The 14,642-nt window shown below is 48.6% G+C and overlaps 1 protein-coding gene and 1 pseudogene across 2 annotated transcripts; one reads left to right on the forward strand and one right to left on the reverse strand.

Annotated features, from left to right (window-relative positions):
• Positions 1 to 4,744, reverse strand: cotl1 (coactosin-like F-actin binding protein 1). Its single transcript, XM_014148956.2, has 4 exons — positions 4,325 to 4,744; positions 3,713 to 3,795; positions 1,199 to 1,356; positions 1 to 1,021 (listed from the first exon to the last, which is right to left on the reverse strand). Exons 1-4 carry the CDS (start codon positions 4,399 to 4,401, stop codon positions 911 to 913), a joined length of 429 nt encoding a protein of 142 aa, XP_014004431.1. The 5' UTR covers positions 4,402 to 4,744; the 3' UTR covers positions 1 to 910.
• LOC106573683 (kelch-like protein 36) lies at positions 1,356 to 13,398 on the forward strand (annotated as a pseudogene). The gene is made up of 4 exons (XR_014380895.1): positions 1,356 to 1,463; positions 6,592 to 6,675; positions 6,787 to 7,122; positions 10,964 to 13,398. The product of XR_014380895.1 is annotated as a kelch-like protein 36 (transcript).
• The last annotated feature ends 1,244 nt before the right edge of the window (positions 13,399 to 14,642 follow it).

Here is a 14,642-nt window from a genome sequence, read left to right on the forward strand (position 1 = left end):
TTGAAAAAACATTTTTTTTATTCTGAAATGATTGATCATGTGCCCAAGTTCAGTTTTTAAAAGTCTCCTCAAATCTCCTAGATAACTTTGCTCTCAAGAATAAATCAAAGGTTATAGAAAATAAAAGTAATCTTTAAAAAAAAAACATTCCTTTTTGGGGTTTAATCCAAATAAAAAGAGAGGCTACACTAGAGAAATGGCTGCTCCTGGGTTGGGCTGACTTAAAGTGCTACAGCCCTGTCCCATTGGTTTGTGGGCCATAGGCAAATCATAGTCTCACCCCCATGAGTGGAGGATAGCCAATCACAGTGTAGTGTCCACAAACACACACACCTCCCATGATGCCCCTCTCTCCATGGGAGATTAAGGCAGTTAACACAGTGGGGTATACCTTGCGGGTGGATTGGGAGATGAGAAAAGCTGGTCAGGAAAGACCTCTATTGCCAAGGATGCATGTTTAGACTACAACCACAGAAGAATACAGTAAAAGCACGATGATGAGAAGTCAAATCAGATAGAGGCCCTTGCCCTTGTTCTGACAAACAGTACAGTAATGTGTCTTTTCCAGTTGTAACACAAACACAGCCCACCAGATTGAGAGAGTTCTTAACGTTGCGCCGCAGCTGAGATGATAGTGAGATGATGCACAGTACAGTAGATAATCATCCATGACCTGACAGGTGAGAGGGCTGAGGATAGGACTATAGCCATATATATGTCTGAGTGTGTCTCCACATGCTTTTTTGTGAGAGTGTGTGTGTTGCTGTGTGTTAAAGTGTGTATCTGTGTGTGCGTGTTTGTACATGTGTGTGTGTATATATCCCCCTCTCTCTCTCATCCAGGCATGAAGACCCCTCCCTCTCCCAAAAGGTAGCAGCCCCTCCCCTGCCCCGCCCTGGTGGACTCTCCTCTACTCTCCCTGGGCGTCATAGTTGGCCCCGCCTGCCTTCTTCAGCTCGGTGCGAATGTAGTCCTCCTCCAGCTCACGAGGATCACTGATCATGAACTCCTTGGCAAAGTTCTGCGGGAGACAAACAGAGGAGGAATTTAAGAGAAAAAGTGTTGAAAAAAGATAGACAAAACGAAGGTACATTTTTATACTTTATGTGCCATTTAATGTACTGTATTTTAACAGAACATTAATATTTGATATTTGTGAAGGAATCATGTGAGTATGTGTGAGAACAGAGTCCCTAACCTGGACAATATCTTTCACCAACGTCTTGTCAGTGCTGATCTTGGCACGCTGCAGGCCGCTCACGTTTTCCCCTATCCAGGTGATGAGGGTGAACTTGGCACGTTTGCTCATGGCGTCACCCGTCGTGATCCGCACAAAGCCAAAGAGACGCACATCATCTGAGAGAGAGAGAGAGAGAGTCATAAATTAGACTGACCATCAGACAAGCAGAAACATGCAGAGAGACTGATGACACCATGTTCCATTCCCAGCTGCCTCATGACAGGTAATTACAGTATAGTTGTTAGAGAAATGGATTTGTCTCCATGTCCATGTTGGCAAGGCCTGATTCCTGTTAACTGTGAGTTGATTGAGCTTTGTGAGAGTGTTTCTATGCCGCTGTAAGAAGTATGAATACAGACGGGGAGTTTTGGCTTGTTATGGTGACACTACCTTGGCCAAGCACCAAATCCAAAAGTGCAATAAATCTGTGAGTACGAGAGACAGGGGAAGGTATTCAGGTCAACAGACTAAATAAAAAGGGGCTGGAGTTGTGAGCAATACCGAGGGGACTGGGGAGGCAGTGATTCAGGGTTCACTCTTTCACGCTCTGTCTCACACAAACACACTAAAACACACACATCACATGTTAGCCCTACATCACCAGCTGCATTGGCCTGGAATAGAGCAGTTTTTTTTCTGTATAGTCCAACACACCAAATATGTGCCAAATCACTTCTCTAAATAGATTATAGTAAAGGTAATAACACATTTATGACATGATTCTGCTCTGGTCTGGGCCCTGGCCCTTCCTTACCATTAATAATGCCCCATTGGTTCCCTCTGTACTGATCGGTACCATCTCGGCGTGATATCTGTGTTTACCTGTGCCTTGCTGATAGAGATTTTCCTGGCAGAGCTTCACAAGCAGCACACATCTAAAGGCTTTTGTTGTGCATGAACAATAATCAGTGTTCAAACTGTTATCAGCATGGTTACAAAGGCCATTGTTAATTTCAACACCTACCCTGCATGTCCCCTACATGTCACATGACTTAGCCATGATCTCCACCAGACCACACACACACTATGCTGTTTCTCTGTATAACAAACCACAATTGGATGTTTCTAGCACTTAAATTCTTAAAAAGGTCAGATTTTTTGTGCTTATTTCTATATTTGTCACATTTGTGCTTATTTCTATATTTGTCACATTGTGGCAGACAAGTAATGAATAAGCATATACCACTGTTGAAAGAAAACACTAATTGTGCTAACTGAGTATCAAGCCTGACCTCCCCTGTTGTAAACTTTCTGGTTTGTCATACTAAGCTCAATATCTCTTCCCTCTCTAAGCCATCCATTCTAGTTGTGCTGACAATGCTATTAACACAAGTGCCCAGAAAACTGCTGTACTACTGAAACTATGATGATGTAGCAAAAAGGCAAATAGAACGCTTTAGTTTAGCCCTTTAATTGATAAGAAAGACATAGTGTGCTAAAATAAACATCTGTCTATCTAAACAACAGATGCAATAACTGAGCCTTCCCATATACGTATCCACTACTTTTGACTGCAACAGTCTGTGGCCCTCAAATACAGGATGAGACTTTTACAGTTTCTGTTAAAGCAGACTCATCAGACTGTATGAAACATCTTATACAGTAGGATTAGAGCATCAACATTCACTGGGCAAAGACAAGGTTCAAAGTGAGGAGAGATGGTGGTAGTATGGGACAGCCAGAGGTACTATTTGGGTAGTTAGTATAGCAATACATCAGTTCTCCTATTTAAAAAGGGTAATAAATACATCAGTAATAGGCCTAGATCGTAATAAATCCGAATTACATCACTGGAATGCATGCCCTGAAACATAAATAAACCGGAGCAGCCTACAGCCAAGGGCCATACAGGCGCACCAGCGCTGGAGTATTTACCCGCCACGCCCAACACTCCATATCTAATTAGGGTGGTGAGAGAGTGTCAGGAAAGGGTGCTGATAGGGGGGTGACAGCATGATTTGCTCACTAGGGGTGGGCACATTTATACTATGTCCTACATAGTGGGATAAAGACCCTGCACTGTGCACAAAAAAACAGTGGTCACACTTTCAATGTTACTAATATTATGGCTTTATATTTCACACTTTTTAAGAACCCAGAAAGGCCTACTGCTGTATGAAGTCACGGGACAGATAGGCTATTAAATGGTCACTGGGTCGCAGTACTTCTGGATTAAGTAGCCTATTGACGGCCAATAGAGTTGTATAAGATTATTGCTCTGGTAGGCTACAGGGCGTCACAAATCGGAAGTTCCTTCAAGCGCTGACATTATTTAATTCTTTACAAGGAACACAATTTCAGATAATATACATTTCCAACAACTCAATGAGCCCTATTGACTGACATGGCAACACGTCGTGAAAATGTGTGTGGTCTATAGATTATTACAGCGATGTTGCCATTACGCAGGACCATTGCGGACAATTTGAAATAACCGCATAAACGCAAAAATGAATGAAATCCCGGCCTTACCTGTGCACTGACTCTTGAATTCTTCATAATCAGTCCCCTGGCCCGCCGGCACAATCATATGACCCTCATATTTAAACGCGGCCCTAAAAGAACATAAAAGGCACAGTAAATGAATGAATTAAAATGCACTAACCTTACAGTCATCTCAAATGGAGTATTCAGACCCTGTCTGTCAATAAAATCAGTAATAATCCATGACCACGTCCATCATCCGACATCTATCAGATGGGATTACAATGTATCTATCTAGTCGAGTCGAGACCAGGCTGCGTCGGCTATTCATTCAAAAACCGGTGTGTCAATTAAGGGGCAGACTTGTCAGGTTTTGTGTCAACATATACGTGTCATTATCCCTGTATCTCTTGGATAGGCAAAATAAATGAGTCATGCCCCGGTGCCCTGACTTATTAGACCAAGAGAGGTAATTTATGGGGAGGAGAGAAACAATTTTAATCAAATGAAACACTGGATGAATGAATGAGAAGTGCGCAGTTTGATTATTCGTCCATTGTTATTGATTTTATAAATCCAGACTCAAATACATTTTTAGGATGCTGTGTAAAATATCAGATTCCCACAATTGCCTATGCACAACAAATTCACCACACTCACCAGTTTATCTCTGTGTTATCGTCTCTGACGAGGTTATAAGCTTCCCTGCAAGCCTCTTTATCGATTCGTGTTGCCATTTTGGATGGACGCAAATGGACAGTAGAAATGAGAACGCAGAACAGATATGCTACCAGTAGTCAAAGTGAAAAAAGCGAGGCGAAAAGAAAAATCAAAAAGGAGCAGAACGAGAGTTATACAATAGAGACACCTCTAGTCTGAAATCAGCAGCCCCTATTGAGCAGTCGAGTCTGTCTATTACACGAGGAGCTCGCTGAACAGGGTGTATCTTTTCTCAATTATCTGAGAAAGCGACTCTTTCCACGACTTGATTCATTTCCTATAGCCAGTTTATGGGCGTTGGTGATGTTTGTCAATCAGGTTGCCGTACTAGTGCGGCGAAGTCCCCCAGACGCAGTATTCACCTCCCAATGGTTAACTGAGGTATTCAGTCAAATTAAATCCACCCTTTTTCTATTGTTGCCGTTTTACTGCGCTATCCTGCCATCTTGTGGTCTGTTAATGTGATCGATGCTGGAGAACAATATCCCGCAGCAAACAGTTTCCCAAACAATAACCACAGTGTGATTATAGCCCAAGAGACAATTAAACATTCATAGAAAATAATAAACCATGGAAAGTATAACTAGAAAACACAGAGATTGAGGTCATTTATTTCAAGCTATATGAGGGGACCAAGCGAGAGAAGGATAAATAAATAAATAAATAGATAGATAGAGAGATTGTGTGTGTTAGTCATTTTCCAATGGCTGTACCTGCATGACCACATCCCCCATGAATTGATGAGCCGAAAATATCTAGAATAAAATCAACATGCAAACTAAACGTTTCTACACTGAGGGATATGATTGCGTGGAGATACGTTTAGCAGTGCAATGCTCAAACTAACCTTTTAGATCTATGTCCAATAGCTTTACGTTTTCAGCAGTGCATGGTAGGCCTAATTGCCGTTTCTGAATGCATCCTAAGTGGGCTCATGCACTCGCCATATGATTGGTTGGATTCACATACAGTCCATGGCTACTTCCTGGATTAGATCATGACTGCGGCTAAACAACAAAATAATACATTTTCAAACTGCTTTTGATCAAGCATGATGTAACAATGGATTATGCTTTTTGCCCTGTTTATCAAAAGTGTTGGAAAAACGTGTCAATAATCAACTGACTGTCTTCCTTTATGTGTATAGTATTCTCTCTGGTATGCAATCTGGTTTCCATTCAGGTTATGGATGTGCCACTGCAACCTTAAAGGTCCTAAATTATGTCACCATTGCCCTTGATTCTAAGCAATGTTGTGCTGCTATTTTTATTGACTTGGCCAAAGATTTTGATTCGGTAGACCATTCCATTCTTGTGGGCCGGCTAAGGAGTATTGGTGTCTGAGGGGTCTTTGGCTTGGTTTGCTGACTACTTCTCTCAAAGAGTGCAGTGTATAAAGTCAGAACATCTGCTGTCTCAGCCACTGCCTGTCATCAAGGGAGTACCCCAAGGCTTAATCCTTGATCCCCATCAACAACATAGCTCAGACAGTAGGAAGCTCTCTCATCCATTTATATGTAGACGATACAGTCTTATACTCAACTAGCCCCTCCCTGGATTTTGTGTGAAATGCTCTACAACAAAGCTTTTTTAGGCTCCATCAAGCTTTCTCTGCCCTTAACCTTGTTCACAACACCTACAAAACAAAGGTCATGTGGTTTGGTAAGAAGAATGCCCCTCTCCCCATCAGTGTAATTACTACCTCTGAGGGTTTAGAGCTTGAGGTAGCCACCTCATACAAGTATTTGGGTGTCTAGCTAGGTACACTGCCCTTCTCTCAGCACATATCAAAGCTGCAGGCTAAGGATAAATCCAGACTTGGTTTCCTCTATCGTAATCGCTCCTCTTTCTCCCTAGCTGCCAAACTAACCCTGATTCAGATGACCATTCTACCCATGCTAGATTACAGAGATTTATAGATGTATAATTTATAGATCGGCAGGTAAGGGTGCTCTCGAGCGGCTAGATGTTCTTTAACATTCGGCCATCAGATTTGCCACCAATGCTCCTTATAGGACACATCACTGCACTCTATACTCCTCTGTAAACTGGACATCTTTGTATACCCATCGTTTTTTAAAATTAAAATTCTAATGATGAACACATCCTCTGCTGCACCTTGGTCCCCTTTTCCAGACAGCCGTTACAGGCTAGTAGCCCACATATGATTTCTCTGAATTCTATCATACAAATTTCACTGTCCTTTAGATTGTGTTGGATTGAGAGCACACAATGGATGATGGAAGACAAAGCCATGTTTCACGGCCTCAACGGATAAGTGAGTCATCCAAGGTTAGTAGCATGATGTGACCTATCTAGCTACAGTATTAGTTTTGTCTTACCTAACTAACTTACTTCAAGTATCACTTTTAATGTAATATTATCTGTTGCTCTGTGTCTCAGGTTTACTGTTGGGCGGAGCAAGGTGACTTCCTCTTGCAGGGTCTAAATGAGCAGCGTCAGCGCAACCAGCTGTGATTCGTGGTGCTGGTGGCTGATGAGCAGCGTATCCCAGCCCACTGCACCCTACTGGCCATCTCAAGCCCTTCCTTCCAGGCTATATTCACCCTGGGAATGAGGGAGGAGCGACAGACAGAGGTGGAGCTGGTGGGGGTCTCCTTTAGGCTGTGGTGGACTTCCTCTACAGTGGGGAGCTGCTGCTGGACGGAGGAAACATTGACTGTGTTCTGGAGACGGACCACCTGCTGCAGGTGTGGATGGCAGTGGACTTTTGCTGCTGTCACAACCTCCGCCGAAGTCGGTCCCTCTCCTTGTTCGGGCGGCGTTCGGCGGTCGACGTCACCGGCCTTCTAGCCACCGCGATCCACTATTCATTTTCCATTTGTTTTGTCTTTGTTTTACACACCTGATTTCAATCCCACAATTACTTGTTCATTATTTAATCCTCTGTCCCCCCCATGTTTTTTTGTGAGTGATTGTTATTTGTATTTTCGGCCTGTCATGGTGTGCATGTATTTGTTACTTTGTATATTTGACATTTTTAGTAAAAATACGTGAGAGTGTGTCCTCCCTCATCTCTTGCCTCTCAGGCAAAGCTCTGGAGTGGGCCAACGCCGTATGGTGTGAGGGAGATGTGGCATTGGATCATTACGCAGAGTTCACCCGCCGCTTTCAGGCAGTGTTCGACCACCCGCCTGAGGGTCGAGCGGCGGGTGAACGTCTGTTCCACCTGAGGCAGGGGACGAGGAGCGCGCAGGATTTCGCCTTGGACTTCCGGACCCTGGCCGCCAGCACGGGATGGAACGACAGGGCCCTGATCGATCACTACAGGTGCAGTCTGCGCGAGGACGTCCGTCGGGAGTTGGCCTGCCGAGACACCACCCTCACATTGGACCAGCTGGTGAACCTGTCCATTCGGCTGGACAACCTGCTGACTGCCCGCGGGCGTCCTGATTGGGACTTGTCAGTTCCATCCCCCAGCACCTCCGCTCCAACGCCCATGGAGCTGGGAGGTGCTGCACTTAGGGCGGCCGGAGGAGGGGCCATTCCCTGCACCATCTGTGGCCGCAGAGGGCACACTGCTGGTTGGTGCTGGAGGGAGTCGAGGCAGCAGGCAGGGCACTATCGTATCACCCCAGGTGAGTCGGCACCAGGCTCACCCAGAGCCCCCTGTTGCTCACATGTATGTGTTTATTTAATTTCCTGAGTTTACCCCGCATTCCCAGCATAAGGCACTAGTAGATTCAGGCTCAGCTGGGAATTTTATTGACCGTTCATTTGCTCATAGTTTCGGGGTTCCCCTTGTTTCTGTGGATATGCCTTTCCCTGTGCACGCCCTAGATAGTCGACCATTAGGGTCAGGGCTGATTAGGGAAGCCACCGCTCCACTTGACATGGTTACGCAGGAGGGTCATGAGGAGAGAATCAGTCTCTTCCTGATTGATTCTCCTGCGTTTCCCGTGGTGCTGGGCTTACCCTGGTTGGCCTATCATGACCCCACTATTTCGTGGCAACAGAGGGCTCTCAAGGGGTGGTCAAGAGAGTGCTCAGGGAGGTGTGTGGGGGTTTCCATCGGTGCGACTCGGAAAGTCCAGACCAGGTCTCCACGGAGCACATCCCCTCAGAATATGACGATTTGGCTCTCGCCTTCTGTAAGAAGAGGGCGACTAAATGACCAGCTCATCGATGGGGGGATTGTGCAATAAATCTCCTGGTAGACGCAACACTTCCCAGGAGTCCCGTGTATCCTCTGTCACAGGAAGAGACGGTGGCTATGGAAACATATGTCTCCGAATCCCTGGGGCAGGGATACATTCGGCCTTCCACTTCACCTGCCTCCTCGAGTTTATTTTTTGTGAAGAAGAAGGATGGGGGTCTGCGCCCATGTATTGACTATCGAGGGATCAATCAGATCACGGTGATGTACAGCTACCCGCTGCCTCTCATCGCCAGTGCGATCGAGTCAATGCACGGGTTGCGCTTCTTCACAAAATTGGATCTCAGGAGCGCTTACAACCTGGTGTGTATCCGGGAGGGGGACGAGTGGAAGGCGGCATTTAGTACCACCTCAGGGCACTATGAGTACCTCGTCATGCCGTACGGGTTGATGAATCCTCCATCAGTCTTCCGGGCCTTTGTTGACGAGATTTTCCGGGACCTGCACGGGCAGGGTGTAGTGGTGTATATTGCTGACATTCTGATATACTCTGCTACACGCGCCGAGCATGTGTCCCTGGTGCGCAGGGTGCTTGGTCGACTGTTGGAGCATGACCTGTACGTCAAGGCTGACGAATATCTGTTATTCCACCAGTCCATCTCCTTCTTAGGGTACCGCATTTCCACGTCAGGGGTGTAGATGTAGAGTGACCGCATTTCAGCCATGCGTAATTGGCCGACTCCCACCACGGTAAAGGAAGTGCAGCGGTTTCTGGGGTTTGCCAACTACTACTGGAGGTTTATCCGGGGGTTTGGTCAGGTAGCAGCTCCCATTACCTCACTGCTGAAGGGAGGACCGGTGCGGATGCAGTGGTCGGCTGAGGCGGACAGGGCTTTTGGTCACCTGAAGGCTCTGTTTACCTCAGCTCCCGTGCTGGCTCATCCGGATCCCTCTTTGGCATTCATAGTAGAGGTGGACGCGTCCGAGGCTGGGATAGGAGCCGTGCTCTCTCAGCGCTCAGGCACTCCACCAAAGCTCCGCCCCGTGCCTTCTTTTCGAAGAAGCTCAGCCCGGCGGAGTGAAACTATGATGTGGGGGACCGGGAGTTGTTGGCTGTTGTCAAGGCTCTGAAGGTGTGGAGACATTGGCTTGAGGGGGCTAAAAACCCTTTTCTCATCTGGACTGACCACCGCAATCTGGAGTACATCCGGGAGGCGAGGAGACTGAACCCTCGCCAGGCAAGGTGGGCTATGTTCTTTACCCGTTTTGTTTTCACCCTACCCTACAGACCAGGTTCCCAGAACGCTAAGGCAGATGCACTATCCCCGATGTATGACACAGAGGAGCGGTCCATGGATCCCACTCCCATACTCTCGGCTTCTTGCCTGGTGGCACCGGTGGTGTGGGAGCTGGACGCGGACATCGAGCGGGCGTTACGCACAGAGCCCACTCCCCCCAGTGTCCAGCTGGGCGTCTGTACGTTCCGTCTGCTGTCCATGACCGTTTGATCTATTGGGCCCATACGTCACCTCCTCTGGTCATCCTGGCATCGGGCGGACGGTGCGTTGCCTTAGTGGGAAGTACTGGTGGCCCACCTTGGCCAAGGACGTCAGGGTTTATGTTTCCTCCTGCTCGGTGTGAGCCCAGTGCAAGGCTCCCAGGCACCTGCCCAGAGGGAAGTTACAACCCCTACCCGTTCCACAACGGCCGTGGTCGCACCTGTCGGTGGACTTCCTGACGGATCTTCCTCCCTCACAGGGCAACACCACGATCCTGGTCGTTGTGGATCGGTTTTCTAAGTCCTGTCGTCTCCTCCCTTTGCCTGGTCTCCCGACGGCCCTACAGACTGCGGAGGCCCTGTTCACTCATGTCTCCCGGCACCACGGGGTGCCTGAGGATATAGTCTCTGATCGAGGTCCCCAGTTCACGTCCAGGGTCTGGAGAGCGTTCATGGAACGTCTGGGGGTCTCGGTCAGCCTCACCTCAGGTTTTCACCCCGAGAGTAATGGGCAGGTGGAGAGAGTAAACCAGGATGTGGGTAGGTTTCTGCGGTCATATTGCCAGGACCGGCCGGGGGAATGGGCGGCGTTCATCCCCTGGGCAGAGATGGCACAAAACTCACTCCGCCACTCCTCCACTAACCTCTCTCCTTTCCAGTGCGTACTGGAGTCGGTCCCTCTCCTTGTTAGGGCGGCATTCGGCGGTCGACGTCACCGGCCTTCTAGCCACCCCCTTTTCATTTTCATTTGTTTTGTCTTTGTTTTACACACCTGATTTCAATCCCACAATTACTTGTTCATTATTTAACCCTCTGTTCCCCCATGTTTTTTTGTGAGTGATTGTTATTTGTATTTTCGGTCTGTCATGGTGTGTGTGTATTTGTTACTTTGTATATTTGACATTTTTAGTAAAAATACGTTGATTACTCATATCTGCTGTCCTGCGCCTGACTCTCTACACCAGCTACACCTAGGACCCATTACAGCTGCCAGTACCTGGAGAAAGAGGTGAGTGAGGAGAACTACCTGTAACTGCAGGAGCTGGCTCTGCTCTACAGCCTGGAGAGACTAGATGCCTACATCGACTACTTAATCCTGGAATGCTTCGCCACCCTCTCCTTCACCCCAGGCTTCCTGAGTGATGTCTGGCTGCCCAAGCTCCTACATGGCCAGCAGGCAGGTCCAGCACGAGAGTGAGCAGGCCCTGCTCCAGGCTTCTCTCCAGTGGCTGAGCCACACGCCAGACCGCCCTGCACACGCCCGCCAGCTCCTCTCCCACATCCACGTCCTCCCTGCTGTATGGGCTCTGCTGCCCCAGGAGGCCAGCTGTGAGGTGCTGGTGGAGGAGGCTCTGAACTACCACACAAGGGCCAGTGCCTAAGCCGTTTTGCAGACAGGCGGTGGGGAGGGGAGGAGCAGTTCCTACTTGTGGGTGGGGAGGTGTCAGAGCATGGGGGAGGAGCTGACTGCAGATGTTCGCTTGCTAGATTTAGACTCTGGTCGGTGGATGGTGGAGACCCAGATCCCAGCCCAGAGGAGCTACCACCGTGCCACTGTACTGGGGGAGTTCATCATGCAACTCATCACAAGTTAATGGAGGTGATGCTGCCAGGAACCTGCTGTACTGCTACAAACTCTGAGACAACCAGTTGATCAAGGTAAAGCTCTGCTCTTACGCTGCAACCCAACCTAACATTTCCAAAATGACTCCAATTATGTTTAATCTCTTCTCTAGAGTGCCCCAATGAACCAGTGACGTGTGGATTTCTACCTGGGAGCCATTGGGGAGTGTCTGATTGCTGTTGGAGGGCGTAATAATAACGGGCTCTGTTGTCAGTGGAGATTTACAGTACTACAGACGACAATCAATTTTTCATTTGGAAGAGTCATGTAGCAGGACTGCCCAGGGGAGAATTCAACTCACCCTGACTCACAGTCACACTACTCCTCAATGGTCTCCCAAAGCGTCACCTGTACTCCTGTCTCTGACATTACTTCCCCTTGTTAAGCAGCAAGACAACAGAGTAAGGAGAACAACACTCTGCCTAAGGGGTAGCTCTCTGTTTTCACGGTTCCCAATACACATACTATAAGTATTGTGCCTCTTTGTCTGGCAGGCTGGCACAGCTCACATCAAAGCCCTTTCTCTCACTTGTCCCTCTGTACTCCATCTCTTTGCAGATTCACCTATGGCAATGCAGACACATCTCATAAAGGATTGGTCTACATCTCAGGCGGCCATGTCTACCAGATCGGGCCGTACCGGCGAGTCATGTTGAGCTATGACCCCAGAGGAGGAGACGTCTGGGTGGAGCGCCAGGCCATGTCATCTGCACGGGGGTGGCACTGCATGTCGTCACTTCACCACCTCATCTATGTAATCGGGGGCAGCAATGACCACAAGGAGAGAATTGAGTGCTTTGACATCCTGGTGGTGGAGGCCTTTGACCCCCAGAGTGAACAATGGATCCGTATAGCCCCCCTCCTCCAGCCTAACAGTAAGGTGATCTGGGGGGATAAGATCTTTAACAAAATATATATTTGACTTATTTTACCAGGTAAGTTGACTGAGAACACATTCTCATTTACAGCAACGTCCTGGGGAATAGTTACAGGGGAGAGGAGGGGGGATGAACGAGACAATCTACGTGCTGGGGGTCTACAGCTGGGAGAGCATGGTTTTCTCACTGGCCACACAGGGGTTTGACCCTGAAAATGCCAGTGTGTGCGGGACCCAGACCTTCCCAAAAACATTACAGGCAGAGGAAAAGAGCTGTGTAGCTGCCAATGGAACACAGTGGATGACAGAACGACCTATATCATTTCACATCATCTCTAAAAGCACAAAAGCTCACAAAAGGACTAGTTCTGTTTCAGCTAGTTTGTGAAGACTTCCAACATGCTTAACATTGGGGACTATGTGAAAAGTTTTACTTTGATGTGCTTCGTATTACAATTGAAGCATAATCTGTACTGAACAAAAATGTAAATGCACATGTAACAATTTCAAGGATTTCACTGAGTTAGAGTTCATAGAAAGAAATCAGTCAATTGAAATGAATTCATTAGGCCCTAATCTATGAATTTCAAATGATTGGCAGGGGCTGTCACGCCCTGACCCGAGAGAGAGGGTTTGTTTCTCTATGTGGTTAGGTCAGGGTGTGGGGTGGGCATTCTATGTGTTGTATTTCTTTGTGTTGAGCCGAGTATGGTTCCTAACCAGAGGCAGCTGTCTATCGTTGTCTCTGATTGGGAACCATACTTAGGCAGCCTGTTTTTCCTTTGGGTTTTGTGGGTAGTTGTTTTCTGTTTTGTTCCTTGTAACCTGACGGAACTGTTGACGGTCGTTTTTGTTGTTTTGATTTAGTGTTTTCATTAAAGTAAAATATGAGCACTTTACACACCGCGCCTTGGTCCTCTTTGTACGACTTACGTTACAGAACTACCCACCATGACTGGATCAAGCGGCGTGCCCAGGCAGAGATGGACACCTGGTCACACATGGAATGGATAGAGAGGAGAAACTGGACTTGGGGGCAAGTCATTGACAGATATCGGAGCCTACCAGGGAAGAACGAGAGGCAGCCCCAAAAATGTTTTTGGGGGGCACACGGGTAGTTTGGCTGGGCCAGGGGTGAGCCCTGAGCCAACTCCCCGTGCTTATTGTGGTGAGCATGTGCCTGCCTCTCGCACTCTCTCTCCGGTACGCCTCCATAATCCAGTATGTCCAGTGCCTGCTCCTCGCGCTCTCCCTCCAGTGCGCCTCCAGAATCCAGGAAGTCCTGTGCCTGCTTCCCACACTCTCCCTCCAGTTCGCCTCTTCCCTAGTCCGGAGCCTCCAGCGACGCTCCCCAGTCCGTAGCCTTCAGCGGCGGTCTGCAGCCCGGAGTCTTCAGCGACGGTCTGCAGCCCGGAGTCTTCAGCGACGGTCTGCAGCCCGGAGTCTTCAGCGACGGTCTGCAGCCCGGAGTCTTCAGCGACGGTCTGCAGCCCGGAGTCTTCAGCGACGGTCTGCAGCCCGGATTCTTCAGCGACGGTCTGCAGCCCGGAGTCTTCAGCGACGGTCTGCAGCCCGGAGTCTTCAGCGACGGTCTGCAGCCCGGAGTCTTCAGCGGTGGTCTGCAGCCCGGAGTCTTCAGCGGCGGTCTGCAGCCCGGAGTCTTCAGCGGCGGTCTGCAGCCCGGAGTCTTCAGCGGCGGCCTGCAGCCCGGAGTCTTCAGTGGCGGTCGGCAGTTCAGAGCCTCCGGCGCTGATCCACGGTCGGGTTCCTCCGGCAACACAGAAGTGGGGGGATCAGCGGGCGGTGTGGGGGCTACGCCCTGAACCAGAGCTGCCGCCTAGTATAGATGCCCACCCGGACCCTCCCTTATAGGTTCAGGTTTGCGGCCGGGAGGCCGCACCTTTGGGGGGGTACTGTCACGTCCTGACCCGAGAGAGAGGGTTTGTTTCTCTATGTGGTTAGGTCAGGGTGTGGGGTGGGGTGGGCATTCTATGTGTTGTATTTCTTTGTGTTGGGCCGAGTATGGTTCCTAACCAGAGGCAGCTGTCTATCGTTGTCTCTGATTGGGAACCATACTTAGGCAGCCTGTTTTTCCTTTGGGTTTTGTGGGTAGTTGTTTTCTGTTTTGTTCCTTGTAACCTGA

This window comes from Salmo salar, chromosome 16 (genome assembly GCF_965601325.2).
Source record: "Salmo salar chromosome 16, fSalSal1, whole genome shotgun sequence".
Lineage (NCBI taxonomy): Eukaryota > Metazoa > Chordata > Actinopteri > Salmoniformes > Salmonidae > Salmo > Salmo salar.

What these genes read in the sequence shown, in the direction of transcription:
- cotl1 (XM_014148956.2), bottom strand. Translation starts at nt 4,401, where the DNA reads ATGGCAACACGAATCGATAAAGAGGCTTGCAGGGAAGCTTATAACCTC. An exon ending in ATTCAAGAGTCAGTGCACAG is followed by an intron (nt 1,357 to 3,712) that starts GTAAGGCCGGGA and finishes TCTCTCTCTCAG; the next exon opens with ATGATGTGCGTCTCTTTGGC. An exon ending in TGGTGAAAGATATTGTCCAG is followed by an intron (nt 1,022 to 1,198) that starts GTTAGGGACTCT and finishes TGTCTCCCGCAG; the next exon opens with AACTTTGCCAAGGAGTTCAT.